The following is a 25,384-nucleotide window of genomic DNA, read 5'->3' on the forward strand; positions in this document are numbered from 1 at the left end:
AGAGTTGACTTCAGGCCGGCAGGGAGACCCAGGGCTGCTGCCAGCCCCAGGGAACAGCCTTTAAAACCTCACCAGAACCCAGAGGCACTTGAATCTTTGAAATCGCCTCCTCCTCCTCCTCCCACTACTGCTGACATGTGGAGGTTAAAAGGCACGACCATGAATGGGCATGTGAGATAATGGATTTAAGTCAACTGGACAGAATCAGGAGAAAGAAGAGGGCGCCATCTAAATTTTATGCCTCATCAAAGGAATTCAGCCCTATAGCTTTTTGTTTTGTTTTGTCTTTTTAGGGCCGCATCTGCGGCATATGGAGGTTCCCAGGCTAGGGGTCAAATCGGAGCTGTAGCTAGCTGCCAGCCTACACCAGAGCCACAGCAACGTGGGATCCAAACCACGTCTGTGACCTACACCACAGCTCACGGCAACACCGGATCCTTAACCCACTGGGCAAGGCCAGGGATCAAACCCCCAACCTCACGGTTCCTAGTTGGATTTGTTTCCCCTGCGCCACAACAGGAACTCCCCGGCCCTGCGGCCTTGAAGTCCACCACCTGGGGGACAGAGAACCCAGGAAGGGAACAGAGGGCCTTGGGCTTGGGCTCCAGCTGCTCACTCGGGTCAGTCCCTGACTGGCCACAGCAGCCACCTACGGTCAGGGCCAAGTGGGAGGTTCTTCCCACCCCTGGCGACCCACGGGCCACGTGTGGGGGGCTGGCTGAAGAGGGCACCCAGAGACAAGAGCAGGAAACCCTCTCTCTGCAGCCAGCTGGGCCTCTGCTCCCCTCCCGCAGCCCCCCAGCCCCCCAGCCCCCAGCGCTTGAGACTCACATGATATACTCTTCCTTGTTCTCCTCGGTCACCCGGATGCTCTCCCCGCCTTCCTTCAGCTCGTGCGTCGTCACCTTGCCCAGGATCTCCATGTCCTGGATGAAGTACAGCTCGAGGCCGCACTCCTCCAGGTTGTTCTCTCTGGGGGCACGACAGACCCAGGGGGAAGAAGTCTGTCACAGAAGGGGCCTTCCCCCAATTCGGCTGTCACGCACTTGCAGGGCCCACGGGACATGGGGATCCGCAGGTGGCCTAGAACCCACCTCGGGAGGCAGAGGACACCTCCTGAGCTGCCCTGCAGGCAGACTGGAAGCTACCCAGCCCCCCCACCCCACCCCAGCCTTTAACCCAGCGTGGGGCGAGGGAGGGGCACGCACTTGATCCAGACGATGGAGTTGTAGAATTCGGGGTCGATGGACTCCAGGTCTTTCAGGGTTGGTCTCTTGTTCAGCATCCGCTTGTAGAAAGGGAGGGTGAAGCCCGTATCGATGAACTTTCCATGGTACAGAGCCTGAGGAAGGAGGCGACAGGGCGAGGAGGTGTGCTTTTCCCAGGATGCCCCATCTCAAAGCCCGGCTCCTGCTCCCCGCCCTCCTGAGCACCCAGCTGCCCCAGGGGCTGAAGGGAAGGCCTGGAACAAGCAGGGCCCTTGGTCCCACCTGCACACCTCAGGGAGCCACCTGCAGGCCCAGCAGGCCCACCACCTGCCCACCCGCCCACCGGCTCCCTGCTCTGGCCGAGTCAGCCCCAAGCGCCCAGAGAAGACTCATTCTGTACAGCTCCAGAGGGCGGCCCTGACTCACTGGTGCTCAGAGCCGGGCAGCAGAGGCAGCCAAAAATAATGCAGACGCCGCTGCTGGCGGGCCAGGGGTGAGTAATAGTCTAGGGTTTTACTGGTCTGTCCTGTCAGCTGCGGGGCCAGGCGGGTCTCTAGACCTGGGAAGAATGTGCCCACTTCCTGAGCCCAGCACCTTGGCCAAGAACTTCCAGACAAAGGGAAAGGACATATTTAGTCATGGGCTCTTGGGTCCCCCCGAGAGGGGGGCAGGGCGGGGCACTCCCTCAGGAAGAAGTGAAGGAAAGTTAGCAGCAAAACATCTCAAGCTACCAAATATGGCAGCAGGACTGGGGCTCCCAGAGATCCCCCTGTCTCCATACTCGTGAGATACTCAACCAGAGGCACCCAGTGTCACCCCCTTTTCATGTTCACTCTGTGGAGCCTATTTCTGCAGAAACACAAATACCGACTCTCCTTCCCTACTCTGTCCTCCTCGTGACAGGTGCCTCCTCCATCTTGCACCAGCTGGTCCACCAGAGCTCTGTTCTAAGCTAGTGTAGATTCCCAATTCCCTTCTAGAAGGTCTGAGTCATAGTCAGACACTCCCAAGCTCTTGCCACCCAGCTCATGGCAACACCCGGAGATGGGCAGCAGGTGGGCTGTGCCCGTCATCCCCCACCCCAACAGGGCACACGACGAATGTTCAGTGAAGACTCTGATCCGGGGAGCCCGGGCTTTCGCTTGGTGAGTCCTACACGAATCAATAAGGAAAACTTGCTCAACACCCTGTGGTGGCCACCGAGAGAGCTCTGATCTAGCGCTGGAACTCTCACTAGCTTTTTGCACCTTCAGTGAGGAGTTCTATAAGGATGAGGGTGGGGCCCAGAGAGGGGGTGCAGTCTGCAGAGCTGCCATTGGTGTCTGGGGTCACCGCCTGCCCTGGAGGTCTTGTGGCAGTGACTCTTACCATGGCAATGAATCTGCCAATAAAGCGGAAGTAGGTGAGGTGGTCGGGGTTGATGGAGGAGGCGGGGTTGATCTGCAGGCAGTAATTGTTCTTCCCGGCGTATTCAAATAAACAGTACATGGGGTTGAGCACCTCGTGGGACAGGAGGAAAAACCACTCTCTGTGAGAGAAGAGAGAGAAAGACAAGACTAATAGATCCCTCCCTGCACACCCCCTCTGGAGCTGCAACTCTCCTCTGCCTCCTGTTTCACCCGGTCTGGAGACCTGTGTCCTGGGGAGGCAGCCCCACCAGGATCAGCAGCTGGGCCAATCTCTACGGACACAGCAGAGTCAGACCCGAGGTGAACCAGAACAACAAGTGCACTTGACAATGATGCTCAGGAAGACCCATGTGCATGCATGTTAGCTCTGGGTGCTGCATTCCAGGACTTCCCATCCGATATCCAGAGCAACTAACGGCAAAGGGGCTCCTTGCACCCTGAGCCACCATGCACAGCTGTGTGGGCTGTGCACTGCACAAGGACACTATGTTAAAATACTGTATATAGAGAACAGACTTGGGGTTGCCAAGGGAGAAGGCGGAGGGGAGGGAAGGATTGGGAGTTTGGGATTAGCAGAAGTAAACTATTATATATAGAATGGATTAACAACGAAGCCCTGCTGTATAGCACAGGGAACTATATTCAGTATCCTGTGATAAACCACAATGGAAAAGAATGTGAAAAGGAAGAGATACATGTACAATTGAGTTACTTTGCTATACAGCAGAAATCAACACATTTTATATCAACTAAACTTCAACACAATCTTTTTAAAAAACCATAATTTGTACATTTATCACAACAATGTCCCTGCAAACAGCTGTAAAGTTGCCATTTTGCCATTTTCGGATAAAACCCAGTATGTTGTGGCCATTTTCCAATACAGAAGTGTCTTGAGAAAGGGTACCTTTTTCTAAACTTCACAGAAATGCTTTATGAATAGCAGCCGGCCTGCTTCCGCCCTAGCTGAGGAGGCAGCATCTTGTGAACATGTGCTAACACATTCCTAACTCCCGATGCACAAAAACTCTGGAACCCATGCTGTGCCTACACCTCACTCCCCCAGCTACAGCCCCAGGTATCTCGCTGCCCTTGGGGCACTTGGCCATTCCCTCGCCCCCGACCCCATCATCATACACTTCCCTGTATGTCCACGCATTCCTGTGAACCCATGTCCATGACTTGGCATCACTTTGGGCCCTAGGTAAAGCCTGAAGCCAGATGTCAGAGTCCTTTTTGGAGCTTGAGCTAGACCAGCAGGGGGACAGCCCAAGGGGACCGGTCCCTGGCTGCTGGGCTGTTTGTGGCCGGGCAGATGAGGAGTCCTTCGATGCAGAGGGTGCCCCGGTATCCTGTCCGTGGTTCTACCCTGTGGTAGAACAGCATGACGTAACCTACCATAGGGTAAAACCACTGGCAGGACACAGAGAGACAGACACACACGGGGCGGGAGCCACACCACCAAGCAGAGCCTGGAGAGGAGGTTATCGCGGTCACCACGGAAAAAGAGCCATTGATCCACGGGGCCAACACAGCGGGCAACGCCACCAGCACACAGAGAACCAGAAGCAAGTTAAGCCAACACCCAGCGAGAAGATGTCCCCACACCATGAGAGGCAGTGAGCTGAGCGGTCACCGCAGGCCAAGATGCTCCTTCTCTCTGCCGGGGCCCTTGTGCCCCTCATCCGAGGCAACACTGGGAAGGGGAGTCTGTTAACTTTTGTAGGTGGATGGGGGGGAGGGCAAGACAACACTCTGAGCTCTTTGTAGGGTTATAGGAGCTATTTTGAGTCCACTGACCTTGTGCACATGACCTACAGCTGGGTATTGATCAATGCCCTCTGGAGGGTGACACAGCCTATGCACGGCAGGTACATACCATGACTCCCAACTCAGCATGCCCCGGCTGCCTCAAGAGGAAGTGAGGCCCAGGGTCAGCTTTCATGGACAACCACTCAACACTGGTATTTTTCCCCTGCCCACGGGTCAGACGGACTGGGTGAAATACAGACATAATGATGTTGGTGGGTAGAGCTACCGTCTTGAGTGAGCCCCTCCCCCCAAAGCCCCTCAGCCTTCCCATGACCCGGTAACTACAGGGTTGATGCCTAGCCCAGCAGGGGACCCCAAGACCCTGCTCCAGCACCCCTTCAGACCCGCCACACCCGTGCCCACTCCTGCAGGTGCAGGGGAGCTCTGGCAACTGTCTGAGAAGGGAGGAGGCAGCTTTCCAGCCATGGGCTCTGCGGCCCCGGGGAAGTGGGGTGCAGCACAGCCCTCCAGGGGCACCCAGCTCACCTGGCGATGCCTCCATAGTCCAGGCCCTCCTCGCCGCGCATGATAATGTAGAGCCGGCGGCGCAGGTCATAGGGCTTCATATTCATGATCTGGGGAGACAGAAGACTGAGCCAGCCTGCCACTCTCCAGTCCACGGCAGGCCGGGGGCAGGGGACGGGGGACTTCTAGGCCTGCTCTTCGGCAGATACCGGTCACCGTGGACCACGCCTTGAAAATTCTACTTCTATGGGCTTAAAAGGCCACATGACAGAAGACGGGTTGCAGGAGGGGGCCTTCTGCCGGCCCTCTGGTTTCAGACATGAAGATTATTCTCTAACCTGTTGGAAAGAATCCTCAAAAAGTGTCTGCCTGGAGACGCTGATCTTCACGTGGCTGGGGAGAGCATTTGACTGAAAAGAAAAGAGAAACAAACCTCCAGCTGGGGCCTTGGTGGCAAGTCTTCCGCCTGATCACCTGTCTGTCTGAATAGGCTTCCCACCCACCCTGGGCCAAGAAGGAACAACTTGATGCCCTAGGAAAGGAAGCCGGCTTCCTGGAGATAATGTCACATAACCCCTCGGGTGAGATGAGTGACCGGCTCCCACCTAAGACACAGGCATTCCAGCGCCTGCTCCTGGGCTAGAAATTGGGCCGAAACTATAATTTCAGGGGTTGGGGGGTTGGGAGCCCTACTACCAGAACTCACGTGGCAGAGGAAGCGGAACTGGTGATACTTCCACCGGAAACTTCGGTCGTAGGCACCAGGGGAACCTTGCTTTGTCCTAGGAAGAGCAAAGATGCTCGGGAATCCATGGGGTTTCTCAAAAACATATCTTGTTAGCCCTAAGGAAAGCTGATGCCACGTTAATTTAAAGATGAGCGAAGTAGGCGTAAGAGAAAGGAAGTGACTGCCATTAAGACCATCTGCAGATTTGAAGATTCAAACGAAAAAAATAGAAACAAAGCCAGACCTCTTGCTTTTAGAGAAAGACCGCCAGTGTTATTCTGAACAAAGGAGCCCCTTCCCTCTCCCCACTCACACTGATTAAAGGGTGACATCAGGAGTTCCCATCCTGGCTCAGCAGAAGCAAATCTGACTAGCATGCGCAAGGATGCAGGTTCGATCCCTGGCCTCGCTCAGTGGGTTAAGGATCTGGCACTGCCGTGAGCTACAGTGTGGTCGCAGATGCAGCTCGGATATGGCACTGCTGTGGCTGTGGTGTAGGCTGGCATCTACAGCTCCAATGAGACCCCTAGCCTGGGAACCTCCATATGCCTCTGGTGTAGACCTAAAAAGACCAAAAAAAAAGTGTGACATCAAAGTTGGCCGCTAGAGGGCAGTGAGAACAGCTGGACCCGGCCTGAGCTAACAGAGCGGGGTATCACCTGTGCCAGGTCCTTACCCAGACTCAAACCCGGGGCGAGGATCCTTAAAGGTGGTGGTTCGGGTGTTGTGGTCCACGAAGTAACGCACCCCCTCGCTGGTGTACTTCATCTCCCACCCCGGAGGCAGAGCTGGCTCCTGGATCATCCTGGCAACATGGGAAGAGAGAGGTTGAAGGCAAATTTCACCTGCTGGGCCTCCAGGCTAAGGAGGCTGGGGTCCCACAGGGCTGCTTTATTTCTGCTTTTCCCAGGCCCTGCTGAGCCCTTGAAGGTGGGCCTTGAGCAAATGCACTTGGCAATGCCTGAGCCCTGAGGACAGTTTTGCAGCAGAGAGAGGCCATTTATTGTCCCAAAGCCAAAGAACCAGCCCTGGGTGGATGGCCATGGTCTTAGCGTCTACCAACAATGCCAGGACACCAAGTACCCCTCTCCCAGACTAGCTTCTGGGAGGCTGGGAAGAACAGAGTTTTAGGATGAGGGGGAAGTTCTCGGCCCTTCTGAAATCACACAATCGGCAGCCTGCACAGCTGGTACAGAGACCAGCAGGCCACTCTCTGTCCACAAGGAAGGTCAATTTAAGGTGCCACTCACAAGCTCTCACTGGGCGGACATCAGATCATGAGGGTCTCGGGGCACCCGTGTGTGGCTAAGGGTCCCAGAACATCGGCCATGGAGGACGCATGCAGGCTCCTGGGCCAGGGCTAGAGCTGCACAGGGGCCCAGCCCAGACCTCTCCTGGTGTGAGTCCTTACCCCTGGGTCCGAGGATCCTCCCACTGGGTAGTGCGTGTGTTATGGTTCACGTAATACACCCGTCCATTGTCCTGTCTCTTCTCTGCCCGAGGAGAAGAAAGAAAAAAAAGGAAAAGACGCTCAGATTGAGACATCTTGAGCCCACATCCCTCTCCCCTCTGGCTCCCTCCCGCCTCCCGGCTGCTGGCTCTGAATGCCTGCTCCTGGTCCCAAGCTGTCAGAGAAGTTTAACCACCCAGAGCCTGGCTCTCATATCCGTCACTGGCAAAAAGGACAAGGAGCCCTTTCCTTTCTGGGGAGGAGGGATAGACACGTTTTCAACTCAAGATCAAGCACCGTCTTCGGTGGGTGGGTCTGCGGGAGAGAAGGGGGTGGTGTGGCAACACGAGGGGGGGCAGCCCAGCTGAACCCAGAGGCGTAATTGCATCCAGCTGTGTGCAAAGTGGAGGCACAGCCCAGCCTCCCCTCAACCCAGGTCCCCATCCCAGTCCATCGCTGCTGCTCTCTGGTCCTGCAACCGCTCCGTCCACTGGATGCAGTGACCCGGGTGCCTGTCTCACAGGCAGGGTCACTGTGGGGTGGCTGCATTTCCCCTCATGCCTCTCCGATCAGCGCTCTGCACCACCGGGCCTATGTCCCCTCCGGCTTAAACGCAAAATTTTGTCCTAAAGCTCCCACATCCTAACAAAACCTCTATGCTGCTTATGCGCAAATCCACATCTGGGGTTGTAGGCACGCACAATGCCATCTCGGCCTTACACCTAAGTGCGTGCTTCGAGACGGGGCAGCGTTTGGGAGCTCAGACACAGCTCTGCTCTCCTCGGGACAATATCTACCTCTAGCCCCAATGGACTCACGATGGCTCTGTGTTGTTCGAGGGAGAGAAGTCTGGGCGGGCTGGGGGCAGACTCAACTCTAGCTGGTGATTCTGGCCTTTGAAGGGATTGAAAAGAGAGCCCACCAGCTCCAGGCGGATGGCAGATAAGACTCAGGGCAAGACAACCACCGCACGCGTGGCTGCTCTTCCTAGCTCAAAGCTCCTGAGCCCTCCAACCTGTTTCTGTCTTGAAGACAAACAAAGCTAATGGCCCTCTCTATTTTATGATAACGGGGAGAAATTGAAGAAATAAAAATAACCAGTTCCAGAAGCTATGGGGAAATCAAAAGCAGAAAAAGACACAGAACTGGGGGGCCCAGCCCCCTCGCCTCACGTATCAGGCTGCCACGTGCCCCGTATCAACCCAGGGTCCCGTCTCTCTCTGCCTTACCTGGTATCCATTTCTTAATGGAAATTTCAAATACACAGACAAAAGGAAAGAAAGAAAAGGTATTGGCCCAGAACCACTACCACCCCAGGACAGCCTGGGGGACCACCCCACAGAAGACAGGCTTCCCGAGGAGGTCCTGGGGGGAGGGAGGAGCCGCTCCCAGTCCAGGAGCTTCTGCTTTGAACTAGATCCTCTGCAGGTGCTCAGCCAAGGACCAAAGCCAAGGCCAACTGCCAAGTTGGGGGATCTGTCCAGCCGGCCCGGGGCCCTTGTTGCTGCGTGGGGGCCTTCCATGGCCCACTGAAACCACCTCGCTGCACACAAAGTGGTAGTTTGGGGGTGGGGAAAGTCCTCAGGTGTCATCTAGCTCGACCTGATTTAGGAAGAAATGGACTGGGAAGCATTCAGTCACTTGCCCGGGGTCAGAGCGGCTGAGGAGACACGGACCTAAACCTGAGGTGTCCTGGCCCCTGGGTGGGGGCTCGGAGAGAATGTACGGTCTCCCTAGGGGAGCAGAAAGGGAACCCAGGACAGCACAGGAGAACACAGGAGACTTAGCAGCAGGCTCAATTGCTAAACACAATTCTCCTTTGGTTTTGCTGCTTTTTCTGTTCACTCTTAACTCTCCCTGGGGAGGTGGCCCTGCCACAGCCCTGGGGAAACCAACAAAAAGCCCAGAGGATTTGATGAGGAAGGTTCCCTGGCCCTCAGCCAGAAGTTCTTTTTCTCTCAGTTTCATACCATTATCATCTGGTCTGCTTTCTGGATGATTTGCTAAGAGCACGGACTCCAACCAGGGCCCTTAGCCCCGTCTCATATTTCACACTTGGCTTCTGGGAGCTGTTTTCGAGACCCTAGAGCTGCTCTGACTTGGTGAGCAGCATTTAGGAGAAGTGCTACGGAAATCAATCACTTGACTCCACAGATCCAGGAACGACTCTGGGTCCCCTGCTCTAGGTCACAGTGTCTACTGGCTGCCAGATGGCCTTTCAGATTCTTATTTTATCTGATGCGCCTTCCCCTGCCCAGCCAGAGGTCCTACCTTTGACCCTCGCACTTCTGACTGGCTGCGATCTCTGAGATAACAGTGAACAATGACCTTTCATCCATTCAGGGAGCCAGGTGGATCATCCATCTGCTAAAAATCACGTGTCGGGGCTTCCATAACGGATACGCTCCACGAGAAAGACTAGGCAGTCTTGCCAGCGCCCAGGAATGCAATGGGAATTGACAAGTGATACCCTGCGGGTCCAAGGGGATGGATGCAACCTTATAAAATACTAGCAGGGAGTAGTCGTGTTGGCAGTGAGAGGAACCAGCTCAAAAGCTGCACTTCTCCGGGCAATGCTCATGCTCTCATTGTCTGCTTCTTCATCGTGGTTGGGGAGCACACACCGCCCCTGCCAAGCCCAATTTAATACTATCTGTGGAGACCACCGAACGCACTGTCCTCTGTGGGCCTAACAAATAAATTACACCAGGCACAGCCTGGTGCATGTAAAACTGATTCCAGGGACAGGCACTGGACATATGGACCAAAACCCTGACTCAGTGTGCTGAGTCCCGCCATCTCTTGTGACCCCTTTTTTGCACGGCCACTCCTTCTGAGAACAGCCACGAGGCCCACCATCTCTCCCTAGGCACAGATGGTCGTCCCTCTAGCCCATCACTGGCAAATTACACCCAGGACCTGGTACCCTCCAGTGAGCAGGGGAGGCCGGCACGGCACTCTTAACTGGCACTTTCAACCTGCCACCAGCCAGAGCTCAACTCTCTCATCTGCTTCCCTCTGGTCCCTTTCGTAGTCTATATGCCTGCGAGTCAAAATAAGGCTGAAGTCCTCCAAATCTCAGCTGCAAAGAAAGCTTTGGTAAGGTTGCTTTCCAAGGCCACAGACCTGAAACAAATGCATCTGGGCATCGGCCCGTGTCAGAGTGCCTTAATCAACTCGGATGGATTCTTGAGGCGACACCTTGAAAGTCAGCACCAATACCCAAGAGCCCCACGGCTGCTCGGGGCTTCCTTTCGTGAGGTCACCCTCCGGCAGCTAAGGTGGTGAGTGCTACAGGGGCGCCAAGGGACTCGGCTGCTCTTCCAACCTTCCTTCCAGCTGCAGCTCCTGCAACTGCTCCAGCTAGGCGTCCCCAGAGGGGGTGCCCGAGAGAACCCAGGCGGGAAACCGAGGCATGGGAGCAAGGAAGATGCCCAGGGAAAGAGGACAGAGCGCAGTGGAGCATCAGCGGACACGGCTGCGGGCACAGGAGGAGAACTCGGTACTTACCCCAGCCAGGAGGGAGGGGGCCCAGTGGGTCATGGTCAGTGGAAGCACTCGAAGACTAAACACAAGAAACACAGCAGAACACAAGATGTTTAAAAAATGAAAATAAAAAGCCGCTGGTTAAAAATCACTCAAGCGATCAAAATATAAATGCCAAGGGCTGGTTTCCACATTTGAGCACTTGGTGGAGCACAGGGTGGGGGCCTTAGGTGACACGCGCTCCTCTCAGACGTCTTGTCTTCTCGGAAAAAGAAAACCCCGAAAAAGGGCCCTGCACGCGGAGGGGAGCTTTGGAGGGTGGAGCGAGGGGGAGGAGAGGTGCACAGGGGAAGGTGGGCCCGGGGCTGGCGAGGCTGGCGAGGCAGGGAGCCGGCCCAGGCGGGGCAGGAGGGCCGGAGCGGGGCTGCCCGGCGGGCTGGGCCCAGGGCCTCTGCTCAGCTCCCGCTCAGGCGGCCAAGGCGACTGAAATCACCACCACCTCCAACTTTCTCCAAGAACCACACACGGGAGGGGAAAAAATATCGCAGGCCTTTCCAATGAAATCATTCCCACAAGCCCTGCCCACGCCCAGAGCTTCCTGGCCGGGGGCTGGGCCTCCTCCCGCCACCTCCCGCCTGGGTGCCGGGGAGAGGGAGCCGCCGGCAGGCCGGGGTGTGCGACAGACTGAGGGCACATTCAGGCCCAGGCCCCTCACCTCCCCCAGGAATGTTTTGCTTCCCTTCACAAAAGCACCTTTATTCTCCTCCGGCCTCAACCTGAAGTCGCTCAGTGTTCCCGGTGTGCCTGTCTGGGGAGGTGGGGCTGGGGGCGAGGGGGCGAGAAGGGGAGCCGGCAGAGAAGGGAGGCCCGACTCCAGGCCTTCGGGGTCACTGTTTACATCAGGGCCCCCACCCGCAGCCCAATTCTGCTGCCAGGTCCCCGGGGCAGGGCTGCCCGGGGGCCGAGGGTTCTCACATCCTGAGGGGAAGGGGGCAGGGCCATGGAAGCCTCTTCAAGGTTAAATAAAACAAGTATTGTTCCCTGCTTGCTTTCTCTCTCGCTTTCCTTTCTTTCTTTCTTTCTTTTTTTTTTTTCTTCTTTTCTTGCCCAGGCATTTTTATTTCACTTACTAAAAGTTAATCATTAAATGGGGGGGATCAAGTTCTCCATGCAGACTCTGGGCTGCCTGGTTGGCCCCGTCTGGGGGCGACAGAGCCACACACGGGCAGCAGGATGAATGGAGCTCAGTCTTGGCTTAAGAAAACACTGGCCGAACTCAACTGCCAACGGACCCCCTTCCAGGGCCCTCCCTCCACCCCCAGGGAAAGTTTCCTTCCAAGGTGGCAGCTCAAGCAACTCCTCCAAAGCCAGTTCTAACAAAGACGGTTAAGTCTTGAAACCGTAGGTTCCTTGAAGGGACGCAGCCCCCTTTCAGCCCAGGGCCTCCTAGCCTGGGCGGAATGAAACTGCTCGAAGGTGCGGGAAGCTGGGCCGTCCTAGATTTAGGGCACCTTGCCCTCAATCTGGAGGGTGTGTTTGCCAGCTCCACCCCAATTCGGATTTGTCTGATGGTTACTGGGGAAAAAAAAAAAACACCCCAAAAAACCTCCCAAATTCACAGAGGTTGTTTTGATGTGTGTGGAGGGGAGAGGGGTGGGGGAGTCAGCATCTCATAAAATCCAAGCTCCTCCAACTGTGTTTTGTAGTTAATACGTAAGACAACGGAAGGAAAGCCCTGCCTTGGGAAACACGCATGCGCTTCAGATAATGAGGCCAAACAGGAGACAGCGCCTAAGTGCTGAGCTGGAGCAACATCCTTGCAAAGGGTAAGGACTGCAGAAAAGGTCATTTAAAGACATGAAAAGAAGGCAGCATTTGGCATTTGGAGCAAAATTGTTTGCTGATGTAAGTCTCCCCCCCAACCAAACTGGATTATGTGCAAGGAATTCAGGAGCTTGGATGTGAAATTAGCTACCACCTGGGCCTCAGGGGGCTTACAGTTCTATCTTGCTTAACTCTACAAATCAACACACCAAAGGTCTTTCCTGATGGCTTCTGTGACCTGCACTGAACTAGAAACAAAAAATGTTTATCAGGAGTTCCCATCATGGTATAGCGGAAATGAATCTGATCAGGAACCATGAGGTTTCGGGTTTGATCCCTGGCCTTGCTCACTGGATGAAGGATCTGGCGCTGCTGTGAGCTGTGGTGTAGGTTGCAGACGCAGCTTGGATCTGGCGTTGCTGTGGTTCTGGCTAGGTTGGCAGCTACAGCTCTGATTCGACCCCTAGCCTGGGAACCTCCATATGTCGCTGGTGCGGCCCTAAAAGGACAAAACACACACACACACACACACACACACACACACACACACACGTTTATCAGCCCCTTTCTTAATCCTTGCCTTTTCTTTTTTAGCCATGCAGGCGGTATATGGAAGTTCCCGGGCCAGGGGTCAAACCCACCAGGGCAGTGACCCAAGCCACAGCAGTGACAAGGCCGGATACTTACTCCACTAAGCCACCAGGGAACTCCAATATTTGTCCTTTTGTTTTTAATGTCAGAAATTTCACACAGTGTTGGCTCTCTATTGTTAGGGTGTTTTTAAAAAAAAAAAAAAAAAAAAAAAATCTGGAGTTCCCGTCGTGGTGCAGTGGTTAACGAATCTGACTAGGAACCATGAGGTTGTGGGTTCGGTCCCTGCCCTTGCTCAGTGGGTTAACAATCCAGCGTTGCCCTGAGCTGTGGTGTGGGTTGCAGACGCGGCTCGGATCCCGCATTGCTGTGGCTCTGGCGTAGGCCGGTGGCTACAGCTCCAATTCGACCCCTAGCCTGGGAACCTCCATATGCCGCGGGAGCGGCCCAAGAGATAGCAAAAAGACAAAAAAAAAAAAAAAAAAAGAATTCTTTGGTATCCTCTCATTCTCACCCTGTGAAAACACCTCCTCTCCAAACCTAAAAGAGGAGGAGAGAAGAGGAGGCCAAGAGTAAGGAAGAGAGACCAGAGACTGAGAAACATGAACACATGAACCAGAGCTGGTGGAAGCTGATGCTCGTAATTATCTGACCTCCTACAGGTAAAGCAAAGTGCTTGATTATTTTTGCATATTTCTTCCCTAATGTATACAAGTTGAAAAATGTAAAAAAGTGGACAGAACCCAAGGAGATGCAAAAAATAAAAGCTGCACATCGAGACCCGAGAACCAAAACCCCCAAACCTCACATCTCCAGTGAGCTAACCAACTCCCCTCCTCTCCTATCAAGCCTTCCCCTGAAATAAGGGGTCCCATGTGTGACCTGGAGCTCGCTGGAGAGGCACAGAGAGAGGGGTGTGGGGAGATTCCAGTCAGAAGAGAGATTCTGGGATGTGCAGGTGACTTTAAGAGACAAGGCAGTTTCCTTTTTGCCAGGAAGGGAAAGGAAGGCTATTGGATAGTTTTCCTGGTAACCAGCCTGGGTTGGGAGGACAGGGGTGCCGGCTGCGAGCCAGAGGCTCACATGAGTTCAGTTCCCTTAGGGACAAGGCAGTAATATTTTAAGACAGAAACTCAGAAATAAAGAATGTCTAGCCAACACAGCTGAGGGCAAGAAAAACTCTGGGAAGGGGAGAGAGGTTACAGGGTGGAAGGAAGGCTCCTTTAAAAAAAAAAAAAAAAAAAAAAGAGTTCCCATCATGGCTCAGTGGTTAACAAATCCGACTAGGAACCATGAGGCTGCGGGTTCGACCCCTGGCCTCACTCAGTGGGTTAAGGATCCGGCATTGCCGTGAGCTGTGGTGTAGGTCGCAGGTGTGGCTCAGGTCCTGCATTGCTGTGGCTGTGGTGTAGACCAGCAGCTTGTAGCTCCGATTCGACCCCTAGCCTGGGAACCTCCATATGCCGCGGGAAGGCCCTAGAAAAGGCAAAAAGACAAAAGGACCAAAAAAAAAAAAAAAAAAGTGAGGCACCCAGTGGACACAGAAACAAAACACAGGTGCTTGAGAATTTGATCCAACGGGCTCTTTGCAGAGGAAGAAACAAGCTGTTCCCGGATAAAGCACTTGGGCGTCCACAAGCTGGGAGCCACAGAATGATGTGTTTCGGTGCCGCCAACCCGGACTAGTCCTCTGGTTATGAGGGGAGGACCAAGGCAGGACGGGAGAGGGGAGCTGTCATAGACGTGGGAGCAGGCTGTGAGCGGGGGCCCGTCGCGACACAAGACGCGCAGGCCCCGGCTGGCCATGCTCGGTGGACCAAAGGCGAAAGGCAAGGCGAAACTGCAGGGGCCAGACGCAAGTGGTGATCACGAGCAGCAAAGACGCACTGGGGCATCAGGGAGGGAACCGTGTCAGAAATAAGAGAGCAGTAACGGAGAGACGGAGAGAGGCGCGTGTTGAGGCAGGCGGCAGGAAGGAACTGCGGGAGCCTGACATCTGGGCTGCCCTCGATTTCCCGCGTGGGGCTGGGTTTCGTGTTCTCTGCCGGGCAGCAGCGAAGAACAAGATCTGGTTTTAGCCCAGCAGCCGGAGGAGGAGGGGACGCCTCTGGTATAGTATCAGCTCTTAAGTCTTCGGAGGCCAACCCTGGGCCAAGGCCAAACCCCAAAATAACTCTATGAAAGCGACTCTTCTTACTTGTAACCAGGACATGGCACCATCGCAAACAAGAGGGGCAAACCCAGTGCAGAGGGGAGAGAAACCAACAGAGAGACATTGAAAGCTAACCCCTCGTTTTTCAATAGGAATCTTGTTTCAGGGAGAAAATGGAACCACTACCTCCATCCAGAACCCCCCTGGATCCCCAGCCAGGCTGAGCAAACCATGAGAGAGGACTCAGAGGTTTCTTTTTTTTTTAAGCCCTGAATTTTTACTTTTAGGGGATACTCCAGATCAGAGCTCCATCTCCATAGGCCCGAAATGATGTCACTAAAATGAGAGAGGCAAGAGGAATGAAGCCCCCGAAAGACAGAGGGGATGAGGATCCAGAATTTTCCCTTCCACTCACCCAACTTCTCAGTCAACTGATAGAACTCACATGGTGCCTTGGAGGTAGGAAAAAAAGATTCCTTCAAGAGATTTTTTCCTTTTTAATTTGACAAGTTGGGGAAGCAGGGACACCAAACCATGTGAGACTCCTAGAATGTGTCCTTGTCTCTAAGTCAAAGGTCAGAGAGGCCCAGACCATCCCAGTTTTCCAGCCACGACCACTCAAGAAACGGCAGGGAGGAGTTCCCGTCGTGGCGCAGTGGTTAACGAATCCGACTAGGAACCATGAGGTTGCGGGTTCGGTCCCTGCCCTTGCTCAGTGGGTTAACGATCCGGCGTTGCCGTGAGCTGTGGTGTAGGTTGCAGACGCGGCTCGGATCCCGCGTTGCTGTGGCTCTGGCGTAGGCCGGTGGCTACAGCTCCGATTCAGCCCCTAGCCTGGGAACCTCCATATGCCGCGAGAGCGGCCCAAGAAATAGCAACAACAGCAACAACAACAACAAAAGACAAAAAGACAAAAGACAAAAAAAAAAAAAAAAAAAAAGAAACGGCAGGGAAAGTCTTTGGGGCCCAGCTCGAGAGGAAGAGTTTCTGAAATGGAGAGAAGGGCCAGATCCCACTCAATGTGGGAAGATGCCAGAACCAGAGGCCACGCACTCGTGAAAGGGGCTGTGGAGTGGGAGGCCTGGCAGAAGAACATATGCGGGGCTGCACCAGACAGACCCCCGGGGCATTCCAGTTGACCCTGGAGGCAACTTAATGTGACAAACACTGAACTTTCTCACTGGGACCAAGGAAACACTACATGATGAGCAGTCAACCCCCACATTCCAAAGAAGGAACAAGCCAGCCCAAGGCAATGCTACCATGCCTCTGGTTGAAGGTGCAGCTCCTGCTTTGGGTGAGCAGTGAAAGAGCTGGAAATGAGGGCAAAGCTGATGAGGAGTGCTGTGCAACCCAATGGAACTACAGGTTTTTGGAGCAATCAGAAATAGTTCTGTGGGGTTAAAGTTCATTTTGAATGGAAACAAAGTGGGTTAAATGCAGTGATGCCATAGTCCAGCTCAAAAAGGTTCCAACCTCCAATCTACCACACCCCGTGCAGGTTCTACTGCAGATCCCAGGGTGTTCAAAGTACTCTGAGAAAATGCAATCAGAGTTCCACTTTAGGAACCTCACCTCTCCCTGCCAAGAGACTGGGTACCTGGGCTCCCCACCAAGCACCAGGTTGCTAGGAGAGGCTCTAATGAGATGGAGACCCAGGGAAGAAGGTTCCTAAAGGGACACGGTGTGGGAGACCCTTAGACAGTTAGTCTGGGACCACAACACTCTGAATTCTGGACTAGAAAGTCTAAATGTTACTCTGTAGGTACCAACTGTAGAAGGTTTTGAGTCAGTGATAAAGAGATAAATACAGAGCAAGACCCCATTCCCTTAAATCCTCCACAGTGATTTTTAAAAAAGTGACAGAATGATGATGATTGCTGAAGACTGAGAGAGAGAAAATGAGGCCAGCAAAGAAAACAAGTCCAAGGCTGCCCTAACCATTCAGTCAGGAGGGACAGAGGAAAACCAGGAACTGGATAGAGGGAGGGTCATCTAGACTAGTGGGTCAATCCATTTTTTTGGTAAAGGGCCACAAAAAATATTTTAGGCTTCAAGGGCCACCTGGTCTCCGTTGTGGCTACTCAACTCTGCCACTGTGGCATGAAAGCAGCCTCAGCCTATACCCACACTACCAGGTGTGACTGTGTTCCAAGAAGACTTCAGGAGTTCCTGCTGTGGCACAGCAGAAATTAACCTGACTAGTACTCATGAGGATGCAGGTTCGATCCCTGGCCTTGCTCAGTGGGTTAAGGATCCAGCGTTGCCGTGAGCTGTGGTGTAGGTCGGAGACATGGCTCGGATCTGGTGTTGCTGTGGCTGTGGTGTAGGCCGGCAGCTGTAGCTCCGACTAGACCCCTAGCTTGGGAACCTCCATAGGCCACAGGTGTGGCCCTAAAAACAAACAAACAAAAAAACCTTTATCTGCAAAACCAGACAGGGGGCCATTTTGGCCCAAAGGCCATAGTTGCCCACCCCAGATCCAGATAAACTCATGGTCCCTCCATCCTTGAGAACCTGTCAGATGATAAAGATCAGAAGAAAAACAGTAGCAGCAGCGGGAAGGGAAGGATTTGGGTGACTGCCTTATTTGACAGGACAAGGTATGGGAGAGGTCACAGCGACCTTCAGGGCTCCAGACACTGTAAATGGACTTGGATTTACATGGAGGGACCGTGTAATGGACTTGCATTTAATGGAGGGACCAGGAAAAAGCCAATCCCGGGAGAAAGATGGGGGATTCGGTTTCAGACATACACACTGAGTCCATAAACACAGATGCTGGCATTGAGTTACTAAGTTAGAAACACTGGAATTTGAGGAATTTCACTGCGATGAGTAAAATCTCCAGGGTCAGAGAACTGACATTTCCAGCTACCGTTTTCCCCCGCTCACCCAAAAGGGTTACAGAGAATGTGCAAGGCTGCACATCCTATGGTGCCGGCAGGCCCCCCTCCCTCGCGGCCGGCCCCCGGCCTCTCACCTGGTAGAGGAATCTTTGGCTGAAGTGTTGCATGGCGCCCTGGAGCTGGCTCCGCTGGGACTGCCACTGCTCGTAGTTCCGCACGTACTCGGCTGTAGGGCGCTGCCAGGTGGTGGTCCGAGTGTTGTGATCCACATAGTAGAACCTGCCTCGGGGGTCTGTGCGTTTCTCCCAGCTGCAAATGTTAAACTCAGGGTGAATACAGTGACCACCTCACCGCTACCCTCAAATACTAGGGAATCTCAGGCCAGCTGGCAAGGAGGACGGAGAGGAAGGGTTTGGTGTGGGGGCTGGCACAGGTGCTTGGCGCCTCCAGGAAGGCCCAGCCAGATGGGCCCCCATCACAGAGGCTTCTGGGCTTAGATGATTCTAGCAGACATCCATGGTTGCCCCTGAAACAACCAGTCCATCTGTACCAACAGCTCTCCATTTCCACTTCAGAGCACCAAGTGGCTCTGGGGCAGCCGACTGTCCTCCCAACCCTGGAGGTGAAAGGTTGACCGGACTAGGAGCGGGCCTGAGATGCAAGCTGAGCCAGTCAGGGTGAATCTATGACGTTTGTTAGGAATCACGGGAAGAGTGCAGCCTCTCTTCCCCGCCCAGTACGACTGAGAAAGCACGAGGGCCTGGGACTGGCTGCCATCTCGGACCCAAACACAACATGAAGTTGACCCACTGGTCAGCAGAGCAGAAAAACGGGGAGAAAGCCAGTCCCCTGGGATATTGTTGAGCCATGACATTGTGTTTCACTTGAAACCAGCATCTACATCTAGAATTAGCAGTTACATACGCCAGTGAATTCTCTTCATTATCCAGGCTAATTTGGATCCCACTTTCTCCCCCTGCAATTGAAATAATCCCGAGATAAGATGCCAGTGAAAATATGGTGCATGGTTATGAGAAGAAGACTTGCTGAAAATGACAGCAGACCTCTCTATATTATTTTCGATAAGGAAGCAACCTTTCCAAAGTTGGCCCTAAAACATCCATGGCCAAGACGTGGCTACAACAGACAGGAGAAATCCTCAGCTGAGCTTGGTAGGTATAATTTGATTTCCACATACACAGGGAAGACGTGATCAAAAGAAAGTAAGAAAAGGATTTACACCAGGCAATGGAAAAGTTTTACATTTTGATAGAGTGTGGGTTCCGTAGTGTATGCATTTGTCCCAACTCAGTGAACTGTATACCTGAGATCTATATATCTCACTGTATGTAAATTATATTTCAATTTGAAAAAGTGAATTTGAATCTAATTAAGCCTCCATATGCAACAACCAGTTCACCAGGAAAGATAAGGAATAAAGGAGCATGTAACACAGCACCAGGAGTCACCATCACCCACATTCAGAAAATGAGAAATTCTACAAGACAAATGCCCAATCTTCAACAGATAAAGAGCCCGCAGGGTGGGGTGGGGACAGACAAGAAAGGGTGGAAGAAACATACAGATTAAGAGAGACTTAGGGAGTTCCCGTTGTGGCGCAGTGGTTAATGAATCCTACTGGGAACCATGAGGTTGCGGGTTTGATCCCTGGCCTTGCTCAGTGGGTTAAGGATCCGGCGCTGCCGTGAGCTGTGGCGTAGGTCGCAGACGTGGCTCGGATCCTGTGTTGCTGTGGCTCTAGCGTAGGCCTGCAGCTGTAGCTCTGATTAGACCCCTCGCCTGGGAACCTCCATGTGCCCCGGGTGTGGCCGTAAAAGACAAAAGACGACCAAAAAAAAAAAGAGAGAGAGAGACTTAGGAGATACATATGTTGATTTTTGAGTTTGAACCTGATTCAAACAAGTCAAATGTGAAAACATTTTTAAGACAATTGGGGAAAATGCAACAGACAGAATGACATGAAGTAAAGAAACACTGCTAATTGTGTTGGGTATTCGGGTTTTTTTTTTTTAATCCTCATCTGTTAGAGATGTGTGTGATGTATTTATGGATCAAAGAGTATGATGACTGGGATTTACTTTAAAATTCACTGGTCCCCTCCTCTGAAAAGTGGGAGGTCAGATAAAACAAAATGTTGCTAACTGTTAGAACCAGGCAATGCTTGCAAGGGCTTCATTGTACACCAAATTCTCTCAAATTTGGTGTATGCCTGTATTTTCCATTATAAGCTTGAAAGGGGATGTGGGGCCGAGGGAAGGAGTTTGAACAGGATAAGAAAAACCCCGAAGCAAACAGCATTAATCCAATGCAGAGGGAATCCCAAAGGGATTATACTGCATGATTCCAAAGGGTTGAAGAGTCTTGGTGCCCCAACTACCTTCTCTTATCCTCTGCTCTGAATTCTGATCTTACCCCCTTGACTATCACCCCATGGTCGGGGACTTTCTGCAACAATCAGGGTTAGCCTCCCGGCCGACTTTTTCGCCACCTCTTCAGTGATCCTTTCAAACTCCAAGCATCCCTACAAATGTCTTCTCTTCAAACAGTTCCCAGCCCCTGTGGCCCGTTCCCAGATGGCGTCTGGATTCCACCTGCTGGACCGCCTTGCCTTCGTGACTTGCTGTCACATTGGATTCGACAAAATGCCATCCCTCCTGCCCCGAACCTGAGCCTTTCCCAGGCTTCTCCTCCTCTGTCCCTTCCCAGGAAGGAAACCACATCATGACTCCTGGCTTCGTCCTCTCCTTCGGACCTCAGTAAGCCACCCAGGCCAGGGGCTTCTTTTTCTTTTGTCTCTCTGCCCTTGACCTTCCATGTCTACGTCCAACGGTCCCTGAACTCATCTCCCCATCCATTCCAGCGGACAACTGCCATCAGGATAGCCCCAGCAGATGGACCCTTTGAGCCATGCTCCTGCTTGGAAACATCAACTGACGCCCCACTTGCCCTCGAGCCAAAACCTTGAAACCAGCACTCAAGGCTCACGATAACCTGGAATCTTCCCACCTTTCTCACAAATTCTCCCCACTAGTGATTTTTCTTTATCTGTTATCAGAGGAATCCTGTATCTATAGCCTGAGATACGAACAAGTACTACAGGGGAGGCAGTGAAAACCGGTGTCTCCTGCACCCCCCCCCGCCCACCCACCGTGGCAACAATTGCTTTCAACTCTTGACCTCTTCCACTATTTGTAGCCACACTGCTACACAAATGCGCATTCCATCATTTCTTGCTTTCTGCCAAGTGAGACGTTACTTAATGGACTTTCCACCATCAAAGCTGAGGGTCTGGTTATGGCACTTCCCCGCCCCAACCCACACAGTGCCCTCCCCTCCCCCATCCTCCCAATTTAGAAAACCATCTTTTTTTTTTTTTTTTTTTTTTTGCTATTTCTTGGGGATGCTCCCTTGGCATATGGAGGTTTCCAGGCTAGGGGTCCAATCGGAGCTGTAGCTGCCAGCCGACACCACAGCTCACGGCAACGGCAGATCCTTAACCCACTGAGCAAGGCCAGGGATCGAATCCACAACCTCCTGGTTCCTAGTCGGATTCATTAACCATTGAGCCACGACAGGAACTCCTAGAAAACCATCATCAAGTCAATACTCAGAGTGTGGATGATGCCCTTGGAGTATATACTATACCTACATTTCCTTCCTTGTACAACTTTTTCTTTTACGGTTAAGAACGGCGTGTTTTATGCTGCTTGGACCTATCGCTAATTCACCCAATTCTGCCAGGGCAGGTGTCACGTAACGCTTGGTCCCAACGTTCTGGGCATCCTTTGCCCAGTGTGGACAGCCGGCCTCCAGGCCTGCTCGACCATTGTCCCTCGCTGTCCTCGAGGGAACACCTCCGCCCCCAGAATTGAGTCCCCCGTGCCCTGCATCTCAGGACTTCTCTGTTTCCTCCTGTCTGGTGGAATAAATCGTTGACTAGTTTCTGAGAAAGGAGGCTCCAAAGTTCATAATTTTTTAAAACCCTGCATGTCTGAAGATGCCTTTAGTTCAACCCTCATACTTGAGCGATAAACTATCTAAAAGTTGATCTCCGGAATCACTGTTACCAGAAGATTCCCTAAAGAGTACAATCTGAAGTTTTCTTCCCTTAGAATAGTCACATTCCCCAGTTTAAAAAAAAACAAAAAAAATTCCAATCTTTACCCTGTGGCCACCGGCCTCATTTAATCCCTTTTTCCTGAGTTCATCCCTGACTGTGGCTACTGCTGTGTTCTCCAGGCTGGTTCTGCTCTCCTAGGAACTTCTCATATCAGCAGCAGTCATGCGACATGCCTGTGGCAGAGGAGTGGGAGTTATGGTTGACAACCGAGGAATCTAGCTGCTTTCTGCACAAATTTTATTTAATTTTTTTAATGGCTTTTATTTTTTTCCATTAGAGCTGGTTTACAGTGTTCTGTCAATTTTCTACTATACAGCAAGGTGTCCCAGGCACACATACATGTATACATTCTTCTGCACAAATTTTAAACTTCTGCTTTTTAGTCTCATTACACACACTTACACACACATGCCCCATATGTCTCTCATCGCTGAGCCTTTCCAGGGCTCCCTGGTACAAACTGGCTGCCTTCCCGGTAGAAACCCCACACTGTAAGCCTGGGTTTCAGCTTTCTCAACGCTGCCATTTATCTATCAGCAACTAAACTTGGAGTACAGTCTTCCATATGCTTTTGCTCCTCTTCCATTCCTTTGTATTATACTTTTAAAAAATAACCCTTATTGCCATTTCAGTGGCTTTTCAGGAAGGAATGGAAATAAACACATGTTTAATCCACATGTTTTAACTAGAAATCCTCTACACTGGTCTAACTTTTTTTTTTTTTTTTTGTCTTTTTAGGGCGGCCCCCGCCATATAGAGGTTCCCAGGCTAGGAGTCAGTCAGAGCCATAGTGGCCAGCCTATGCCACAGCCACAGCCACATCAGATCCAAGCCATGTCTGCAATCTACACCACAGCTCAGGATAACGCCTGATCCTTAACCCACTGAGTGAGGCTAGGGATCAAACCCGCAACCTCATGGATGCTAGTCAGATTTGTTTCTGCTGAGCGACGATGGCAACTCCATGCACTGGTCAAACTTCTAAGCAGCATAATCACACCCTTGATTTCAGGTGAAATTTTATGCAGAATTGCAATCTATAAAAACAGAGCAGTGGCTGGAGGCCAGGGCAGCCCCCCCCCGCCACCAATGCTCTTTGGTTCCAATAGGCATCTGCCCCAAACACCGTGCTGGACATACACTGGGTATCTTTGCTTCACACAAACGCTCCACTCCAGCAAAACTGCTCCAAGCATCATTCCCTCAAAGCCCCGTTTAGATTTACACAGTTCCCCGGACCTGGATCGCCTCCCTCTTCTTACTGAGGTCCACCTCCAGCCTTTCCTAAAGCCCAAGTCTGATGCCTCTATGCGGCCTCCCCAGGACCAGGCTCTGTGGTGACCACTTTCCCTGCTCACCCCAGGCCCGAGAGCCACCCAGGCGTGACTAAAAAGCAAACGACTACATTCATCCTTAACCACCAGGTCCGGTCCCTCTGCTCCTGGATAAAAATGGACCGGTCTTTATACAAGCGAAGGGACGGCAGGGGGTGGCTATGATAAAGTGAGTCTTCTGGCCCAATCTCACTCCTGGATGACTGGGTCTGCTGAGATAATGATTCCGTCTATAGTTTCGAGAATGCTCTCACTATGGTAATGGCAGAACCTCTCCCATTAATTAGCGATGAAAGCTTGAGCATACTGTTTTCTCTGGGTTCCTGATTACAGAGCAGAACTCAGTGCCAGGAGCTCAAAGGTCTGGGCCTGAAATTCAGGAAGAATGAAGAGGCTATGGGGCCGGGGGCGGGGTGGGGGGGTTTGCAGAGCTGAGCCATCTTCCAATTAAACACAAAAACTAGCCAGAAGATAAGAAAGGTGGATCTAGTGTTCCACCTCGATACTTAAAGAAGAGGAGATCCTCAGCCTTTCTCAGAAGACACCATTAAATATCTCATTTATACACCACCCAAATGTTCACCACGTCAAGGCCTGCATAACTTAGAGACCAGAGAGGTTAGGAGACAAGCAACCAGCACACATACAGAGTTACTGCTGCTTTTAAATAGACATGCTGTAAACACACCAAGTACACGTAGGCAACACTGTCCTGGGAAACCTCGGTGGTTAATTTGTAAGACAACTGGAGGAATCTGACTGACTGGGTATTTGACTGTGGCAGGTAAATACTGCTAACAATACAGTGGTTTTACTTTTAATAAGAGAATACTTTTTAGAACTACAGACCGAAAGTTGGATAAGAAGATAGGACGTCTGGGATTTGCTTCAAAATAATATAGGACACGGGTAAGGGAGGATTACGAGCAGGAGTTGGCAAACTTTTTCTACAAAGGGCCACAAAGTACATATTTCAGTCTTTGCAGGCTCTGTCAAAATTATTCAGCTGTGCCAATGACCATAAAAGCAGCCACAGACAAAAACAAATGAGAGCAGCGGTGTTTCAATAAAACTTTATTTACAAAAACAGGCAGTGGGCTGGATTTTGTTCACCGGCCCACAGGTGGCCAGCCTCTGATACAGATGAAACGAGAATGGCCAAGAGGTGATAATTATTGCAGTTATGTGTTGATTGTGTGGGAATTCTCTCTACTTTGTGCCCTCTCGGAAAATTTCAGTAAGAAAATCTCTGCCACCGCCATGATGAAATGTTTAACTTTTTTCTAGGAGGCCAGTGTTTAACTTTGGTAAGTTCTCTGGCCTTGAAGTCAAAGGAGAAAACAGACTGACAACTAATGATGATGGATCATGAGTTTGATTTCCAGAAGGGTAAGGAAGAAAAGGAAAAACACAAGCATTCCCGTGGAAAACCAAAACTAAAAGCAGCTCGTCCACGGAAACTCCGGGTACAGGAAGGTGAAGGGGTATCTGCCTGGCAAACGCCTGACAACAGAACAAAACAGAACACAGGGGTCCCCCGCGAGGCCCCTCCTCCAACATCCCCCCCGCCCCCGTATTCATGTTTTATGCAGGAGCCCTTCATGGTGACTTTCCTTCGAGGGGATTCTTTTCCTAGAGCAGAATACACTCCCTTTTGAAAGCTCTCAGGACCCGGAGACGCATGTGGAAAGAACTTTCTGTCCCTGGCAGACAGGGAACCAAACCCCTTCTCCTTGAACTTGGACGGTCTTCCCTCACTTGGATGCCTCACTCATCCTCTGGTTTTGGAGAACTTAGTGAGTTCTCGCAACGCCCAGCTGAATGAGATGCACGCCGTCCTCAGGGGCTGGATGGACACGGGGCACTGTGAAATGCATCAACAACACCCTCTCTAGCTGGGCTCCCTCGTGCTCTTTTTCCCCCCAGACATTTTATG

At 52.2% G+C, this 25,384-nt stretch overlaps 1 protein-coding gene and 1 non-coding gene across 5 annotated transcripts in view; both read right to left on the minus strand.

The window, feature by feature from the left end:
• Positions 1-25,384, minus strand: part of WWP2 (WW domain containing E3 ubiquitin protein ligase 2) — a 158,833-nt gene that overhangs the window by 4,784 nt on the left and 128,665 nt on the right. For 3 of the 4 annotated variants that reach the window (XM_021093861.2, XM_021093863.2, XM_021093862.2), the window contains exons 10-19: positions 18,108-18,282; positions 10,582-10,636; positions 7,033-7,114; positions 6,298-6,426; positions 5,601-5,676; positions 5,233-5,304; positions 4,916-5,004; positions 2,577-2,736; positions 1,209-1,342; positions 832-972 (exon numbers count right to left, since the gene is read on the minus strand). In XM_021093861.2, coding sequence (XP_020949520.1) covers positions 832-972; positions 1,209-1,342; positions 2,577-2,736; positions 4,916-5,004; positions 5,233-5,304; positions 5,601-5,676; positions 6,298-6,426; positions 7,033-7,114; positions 10,582-10,636; positions 18,108-18,282 — 1,113 coding nt within the window. Of the gene's footprint in view, positions 1-831; positions 973-1,208; positions 1,343-2,576; positions 2,737-4,915; positions 5,005-5,232; positions 5,305-5,600; positions 5,738-6,297; positions 6,427-6,871; positions 7,115-10,581; positions 10,637-18,107; positions 18,283-25,384 lie in introns of all 4 variants that reach the window. The other variant, XR_014805563.1, reaches the window with a different exon arrangement.
• Positions 3,969-4,038, minus strand: MIR140 (microRNA mir-140). The gene has a single exon (NR_049169.1). It is a non-coding gene; the product is annotated as a microRNA mir-140 (primary transcript).

This window comes from Sus scrofa, chromosome 6 (assembly GCF_054392235.1).
Source record: "Sus scrofa isolate SSC_HxYL_T2T_F1_AM1 chromosome 6, Sscrofa_HxYL_maternal_Yorkshire_Landrace_v2.0, whole genome shotgun sequence".
Classification (NCBI taxonomy): Eukaryota; Metazoa; Chordata; class Mammalia; order Artiodactyla; family Suidae; genus Sus; species Sus scrofa.